The following is a 7,502-nucleotide window of genomic DNA, read 5'->3' as shown; positions in this document are numbered from 1 at the left end:
GGGGGGGGGGGGGGGAGAGAGAGAGAGAGAGAGAGAGAGAGAGAGAGAGAGAGAGAGAGATAGAGAGAGAGAGAGAGAGACAGACAGACAGACAGACAGACAGACAGACAGACAAACAAAGAGAAATTGGGTGGGAGGAAGTGACAGAACTTCAAGACCAAAATATCACGAACGCATCTATCAAGAAAATAGTAAAATTCTGGAAATCTTGGGGTTTAAACAAAAAAACTAACCCAGATCAAACATTGACTTCACATTTGTGTTTGACGAATTGACGTTCTCAAGCAACAGTTAGAGTAAATGCTAAGAATAAACAACCTAAAATGCTGTGGCAACCAGACTTCAACCTGTGCAATGATGCCCCCCCCCAAAACACATAAACAAATCACTTTGAAAGGGAGGTAAAGACCTCCCAATTCCCAAAATTACCCAATCATAATTTCAGCTCACCTGATCAGCATCTGTTGTACAACTCATGAGCGCAATAGCCAGTTTCATACCGAGCTGCTTGCGTTGAGACGCTGACTCTGCCTTCTTCCCGGCCTGCTGGTTCATGAGTGGATCTGAAGAACAGACATAGAACATGGAAGCTAGTAAGTATTCTCCCTCCTCACACCAAACCCCTCCAACTTAAATGACAAGATCTAGAGCAAAAATTAATTCCTTCAAACCTTTTGAAATCCAAAATTAGAAATTTTCCCATGCAACTTTCTTTGAATTTAATTACACACCCCTTGATTTCAATTTCCTAACCTCTTTCATCTTAAACATAAGATTAAAAAGAATCCAACATACCTCCTAAACCTTGCCAAACTGATAATACACTTCGGTCATTCTGCAGCATACCGGGAAGGATCTTTTGCAGCAATATTTCAGATTTCTGTGCCACTGTTTCCTGAAAAAGCAAATAAACAAGAAGTCAAATTCACATCTCCATGGGTGTATAGAATTTTAAAAAAAAAAAAAAAAAAAAAAAACCCAAACCCCCAAAAACCCAATGTTACAACTACTGAGCTTTATAGACAAACAATCTGCCATCTTGAGTTTCAGCATTAAACATAAATGACACCAATGAGACATACTCCTACTACCATAAGAGTAAAATGAACTTGACAGCATGATGCGTTTGCTAAGCACAATGCTCAGACAAAATCCCAAGCTTTCCAACTCGAAATGAAAATATGAAAGATTTGGTAAAAAATCATAATGCTGTCCATCCCTTTTCTGAAGTAAACATTCCTGAAATCTTACCAAAATAACACGTAAGAGCTTGCTATCATTTTCCTCTGCCAGAACTGGAAAGCCCCAGTGCTTTTTCAAAAACTTCTTGTTGACCACATCCTGAAAAACAGATAAAAAATAACTTGAAATTTTCTAAAAATAAAAAAAAATTTAAAAAATTAAAATTAAAAAATGTTTATTTGAAAATTACAATAAGAGGGTGCCAATAATTTCAAAATGATGTCCTTAGTCACCCACAGATAAGTCAAAATGTCAAGAGCCTCAATGTAAAGAACCTACAGTCTTAATAGTGCAACTGTTATAGTGGCTGACTACAATGTCCAGAAAACTGACAAATTGATGAAACAGTATTTTGCATGTTTATTGCCCTCATTTTTAAAGGTAGATTATATGCAGTTAAAATTTTTTTACACAATAGCCAGATAACTGAATGTTGTTACCGAAAAAACAACGTTTGCTTTAATTCTTTATCTCTGAAGGGGAGTAAACACACTCTGCCGGGGGCGTCTTTTGGCACGAAATCTAAAAAGCAGTAAAACTGACATAAATATATGCATCACTAAATTGGCCAATGAATTAAAAACAAGCGAACCTATTTTGATAGTTCTTCCTCTAATGAAAGAACTCCCTGTAAAAGAGACTTATCTTCGGCAATCGCTGAAAACTAATTTGATGCTGCAGTCGTTCTAAAGGAATGAGCCCGAATCACAGTGGTTCTGGCCGTGAGCTGCTGGAAGCAGCTTGCCGGAGAAAAGGAGTTAATGATAATTAGGAAGTTATTATCAAAGTTGTACTCTTAAAAATATTGTCTTGGGACGTTTGCAAAGAAATTGTTTTCTCGGTAACACAATGCAGTTTTTGGGTTCTCCTGTACAATTGTAAAAACTGCATATAGTGTATGATAGCAGTATACTCCACGACATTCCGTCACTCAGTACAGTTCTGTAGATGAGAAGACAGGCAAGATTATAAAATCACACTGAGGTAAACATAAAATTGATTCAAAGTCAAAAGGGACTCACTGGAAATTTCTCCCGACAGACCAGCAATAAAGACAGCTTGTCTAAAGAGCACTGCTCCCAACCCAATTTCACAGATTCCCGTATTTTGGGCCACACAGATTCACCAAAGGTATCCACAGAGATCTGTTAGAATCAAAAACATGAGCTCATTCAGAACAATGCAAAGTTCAAGCACACAAAGCATGGTAAATGAAACAGTACTTACATTTTTAATAATTTAAACCAACATATATACTAAATAGCAGCATGTATTCATCAACAGTTGAAACAGTGCTTAATTTTTTTTTAAAGAGTTTTTATAAGCCCATACATACTAAATAGCAGCAAATATTCAACAACAGTATTTTTTAAAAAATATCCCCGTGACTGAAAATTGGGGTACACAAAGGAGGGGAGAGAAAAAGAGAGTTTTCAGATACGTACAACACCCTCCATCACATTCCCCCTCCTTTCCCCCCAACATCAGCATGTTGTTCTTTTAAGCTTACCAAATTTCTACAGATACAAAACAAACCCCGAGCAGCTTCTCTTCTCCAAAGTTCGGACAGAGATGTTTAAAATGAATCAAAAGGAGCACCTTCCACAGTACCATTAAAAAAGCCCTTTTACACTGTGCACAATTGACACAAGTTCTATTTCAACATGGGGAAGACATTTTATCTCAGAATTCTATATTTGTGCCAGGTTCTAATAATACCCGGACGTCTAGATCAAATTATGGTCCTGTCTAGTAGAGAAAAAGGAGTCTACTTCCATTTTGCCAGTGACGGTATAAAACAATTTTTTTAAAAATCTTAACACGATTGCTTTATCATTGATTCATATTGCCCAAGTATTTCACAGTATACAATATTATACACATAGTCACCTGCTGTACAAGGTCCCCAATTGTTTTATTACACACAGGCTTTAAGTAAGACTTTTTCTGTGCCATGGACAGCAGCTCCTCCATGACTGTGCCAAGATCATCATTGCTCATCTGTAGAAAATAACCACCAGAAAACAAAACATAGAGCAGTCTTTTTTTTTTAAGGCTTACAATTCTGATGTTTCATGAAATTGTTAAAAAATTACATGAGGAAACTGGAAAGCCTTACTAAAAAACAACAACCTACAAAACAAAAATGTGATAAAAAGAATATGACCACATTAAATTTGTAGGAGCAAACTTATTTAATTTCCACAAAAAATCGAAAGATTTGCTGAGACAGAAATGTAGAAAGCTCATGTTAGGACAAAATGAGCAGGGGAATCAAAAGGATTACCTTCCATGGTACTATTAAAAGTGCTGTGTTTGTGTTCCAACTACCTACAAGTGTTACAAACTACACACACACATCCTGTGTTCCTAATGCCTTGTCTTGGAAATTTAAGGACAGATAAATCATTTAGAAAACTTCAGTTCTAAGAAATTCTATGAACCTAGTAGTCTCTGAGTATTTGGCAAGCTCAGTAAGAACCACTAGGGAATAAAGATTTCAACCATGGCTACAGATATTCTGCTAATGTAGAGAGAAAAAAAGAAAGAAAGAAAATGCATACATGAGAGAGAATTTAAAAAGTAACATGTATACTATTTGAAACAAATAATAAAAACATTTCAACACTCACAAGAGGCTAGTTTTAACTTTTGAAAAAAAATTCTTTAAACCAATTTCCAATTTTTTTAAAAACCCTCAACAATATATAGAGAAGGAACAGAAATCAAAAAGTAAAAGTTACCTCTGCAAGTCTCCCAGACTGGATGAGAGAAGAGAAGGCAAAAGCTCTGCCAAGGTAAATTCCTCCAACTTCCTGTAAGAAACAGAAAAACAAAAGGCATTAGAAATGTATTTGACATCATTAAACACAAAATGAAAAAACATGACTATTTGGATCCAAGGACAAGTAATATGATTGTAATGGGTTGCACAACATCCTATTTAGATAAATTTAAAACAAAAAGATGTGCAATAAATTTAAATTCACTATTTCTCAACAATAACATCATTCCTTTTCACAATAGCTAAATAAAGACAAACACAATCATTTTTAATAAAGCAATATAGATCTACTCTGAAAGCAAAATAAAAGAACTAAAATTCTTAATTCAGCAACTATTAAACTGAAAGCAAGAAAATTCTTTACAGGCAACACAAGCACTTGTCAATATTTCCAAACATTTTATCATTAGCATGTAAAAAATAACCAGTTGAATGGTTTAAAACAAACTTGAAGCTCCTTTCACAAGCTTCCTTTTAAAAACAAACTGACATTTTTCAAGATGCAGTGGAATAAGGCGTCCGTCAATTTTTGGGCTTGTGGAGTTATTGCTATCGTCTTGAAAGTTATGAATTTGCCTTGCTTTCGATGAAAGAAAGACCCATTTATCTTGAATACAAGTCGAGATTTGCGATTGAAAGAGATGGGGGGTTGTCTGATTTCAGAGGTAAAATAAGCGAGAAAATGGTTGCCAAAGTTTGATTATTTACTTAGCCTGAGAGTCCATGGAAACTGACAATTTAGATTTTGTGTGCCTTTAATCAACGTTTTTCAGTAAAATCCACACAGAAATGGGTTTGTGGACATGAAAGGTGTAGAGCCAAAAAACCAAAATTTCTCTAAAAATTGTCAAACTAGCGGGAAAATGCCAGTTTCTTCAAATGTATTATTTTGACGAGCGTCTTATTTCACCACGCTGCCTTACATATCTACATTATATTATAGAGCATCCATTAATTACTTACAGCTTTAGATCGCTTATCTTGGCCAGCAATCTTCAATTTCTCTTTGATTGTTTTTAAAATCTCTGCAGTCGACAGACTTTTGTTTGTCCTCAGAAGCTGGATGAAGGAGAAATAAACAATGATATAAAACTCAGAATTTATGGAAGAACTAATAATCAAAGAGAGCTAACTGATAAGTAAAATAGAAGAATATGTTACGATAAATGAGGAAATGTGCTGAAAAGGCCTTTTTTCTACAAAGAAATATCATAGTGTAGTATCTTTATAAGAGGACAGGGAGTTTGAAAAAACCCACCAAAAACCAAAAAAAAAAAAAAAAGGGAGAATATAAAGTTTAACCTCTCTTCATAAACTTACAACATTCATACCCTTGCAAATTTAACAAGGAAAAGACACTGAAAAACCAGATAAAACTCTTGAACAAAACAAATTGTTCTTCAAAATCTACCTTTACAAAACAAATGCCTTCTACAGGAGCATATAATCCACCAGCATCAACAAGAGCAAAAAAGCCAAACACAATGTTATCAAACTAATAGCTCTGCACTTACCTGTGTGAGGGCGACGGAGAAACCAACACGAGCGAACTTTCTGCCTGAACTGAGGCCTCTGATGAGTCGCTCTCTGCAGTACTTGAGAACCATGGCCTTTTCATTTTCCTGGATAAATAATAATGTTTTAGAGAACAAGGAAAAGACGTTACATTTTTCCACAAACAATAATATTGACCAATAACAAGATACTACTCTCCCCTTACTGAATATAAAGCTACAGAACTGTAAAGGGTGGGGTATCGGAGGTTTAATACTTAATTCCAACCAGCCACTGTCTGATCTGTAGCTTTCATAGGGACTTTCCCCCTAAAGAATTCCCAAACTTTTCTTCTCCGGAGCCAACAATTCCTTCCTAAACCATATGTTTTACCTTTCACTTTCAACATCAGAATTGGTCATCAGACTTGACAAGAAAATGGTTTCAGCACATATCTCAATCTGTTTCAATTTTTTCACTTTCAATTCCAATCAACATCCTGGCATGCACACATAGTAACAGTAAAATCAGCAGGTTGTAAAATTACAGGCTACACCAAGGGAGAAAGACAAAGTTGTAGATTCTCCCCACCCCAACATTACCCTGGCACTATTTTGTTTCATTGAAAAGGCACATGTTTCGAGTACAGAGAATAATAAGAGAACATACTCAGGATCTGAAAATTTGTTCTCATAGTATGTTTTCGCCATGCGCATTGTTCACTAGTAGTGCGTGCAGTGTTAGTACTGTTAGACAGCACAGCATCAAATTTTGACTATCATTCAGTCCAGTATGGGTTTGTATAAATCCGGTTTTGGCCCCAACAATAACTATAGACAGTGGGCTTTGGCTCCACCGACGATTACTTCTGGTTCTAAGCGATTACTTTTCAACATGTGAGCTGATATGGACAGATAGGCCTATATATCAAAGCCAATTGCAAAACATCAAATTATGGTTAAATTCAGCAGAGCAAGCCCCCCTGACCCCCCCCCCCCTCCCCTCATGTTTTTGCTAGGGCAGGGGAACAAGCCCTCCTGGAAAGGACTTCCGTTACGAGCGACCACCCCAACAAACACAATTATAAAGAAGAGACCTAGCCCTGCCCCTAGCCTCAACACTTGCCCTAAACACTCTATTACTCTTATCTGTATTTAATTTTCATAGTAGTTGTTCGCTACGGAATTCCTCCCGCACTACTGAAACCCCCACCTTGTTAAAAACAAGATGAAATATTACTGCTCATTTTGTAGTGAAAAATAGCAACACATCTCTTGCTCTCGTTCAGATAAAGCATCTATTACGGTCGAATAATTTTTAAGTCAGTATCGATATCCATTTACTCTTGGGGCAAAAACTAGGGGTGGGCAATGAGTCGCTTTACGAAAATCCGGAAAAGTTGGTGTACCCCTTTAGGAAAATCCGGATTTTAACCCTGTTTTCCTCCGCACACCATTCTAAAGTGGGAATGAATCGCTTGTGAAATGGTCGGCGCGCGGTTATTTAGATACCCTGCTAAAAATTTATATCCTAGTTTACAGTTCCCTTAGTTATATTACATGTATGCGGCAGCTATTTTTTTCCACCTGTTTTTAAAGGTAGGAGAAAGTATCTATTTGGATAAAATAAATGTGGCAAGTAAATTAATTTACCATCGCTATACCGGCGACAACGACCGGTGGGCAGGATGCTGGCGTCAAATCATGTCAAGGCCCAACCCCCTTCCCCACCCCTTTTTTCCCCTTCCCTCAGACATATAAGGTAGCCTTCGCGTGAAGGTGTTGACGACTGACGTCTTTCACAATACCACCGGGCTCTCCCCGCTTTAAATTGAGCATCGGATAGAAGAAAACTTCTGTGATAGATGTAGTAATTTTATCGATTATGATTAGCTTCTTGTTTTGTTTTTGTTTTGTTAACTGCATTGGTATATACCATCCCATACCCCTTCCTTATCCCCCCCCCCCCAAACCCCCCACAC

The 7,502-nt window shown here is 36.8% G+C and overlaps 1 protein-coding gene across 2 annotated transcripts in view; it reads right to left on the bottom strand.

The window, feature by feature from the left end:
• LOC101858659 (rDNA transcriptional regulator pol5) overlaps positions 1-7,502 on the bottom strand; it is a 45,852-nt gene that overhangs the window by 34,951 nt on the left and 3,399 nt on the right. For both annotated transcript variants that reach the window (XM_005105629.3, XM_013086578.2), the window contains exons 2-9: positions 5,542-5,649; positions 4,991-5,086; positions 3,987-4,058; positions 3,133-3,243; positions 2,265-2,387; positions 1,252-1,341; positions 796-895; positions 451-563 (exon numbers count right to left, since the gene is read on the bottom strand). In XM_005105629.3, coding sequence (XP_005105686.1) covers positions 451-563; positions 796-895; positions 1,252-1,341; positions 2,265-2,387; positions 3,133-3,243; positions 3,987-4,058; positions 4,991-5,086; positions 5,542-5,649 — 813 coding nt within the window. The remainder of the gene's footprint in view (positions 1-450; positions 564-795; positions 896-1,251; positions 1,342-2,264; positions 2,388-3,132; positions 3,244-3,986; positions 4,059-4,990; positions 5,087-5,541; positions 5,650-7,502) is intronic.

This window comes from Aplysia californica, unplaced genomic scaffold (genome assembly GCF_000002075.1).
Source record: "Aplysia californica isolate F4 #8 unplaced genomic scaffold, AplCal3.0 scaffold00482, whole genome shotgun sequence".
Taxonomy (NCBI): Eukaryota; Metazoa; Mollusca; class Gastropoda; order Aplysiida; family Aplysiidae; genus Aplysia; species Aplysia californica.
The sequence above is the reverse complement of the archived record's forward strand: the minus strand, read 5'-3'. Positions and strand labels throughout refer to the sequence as shown.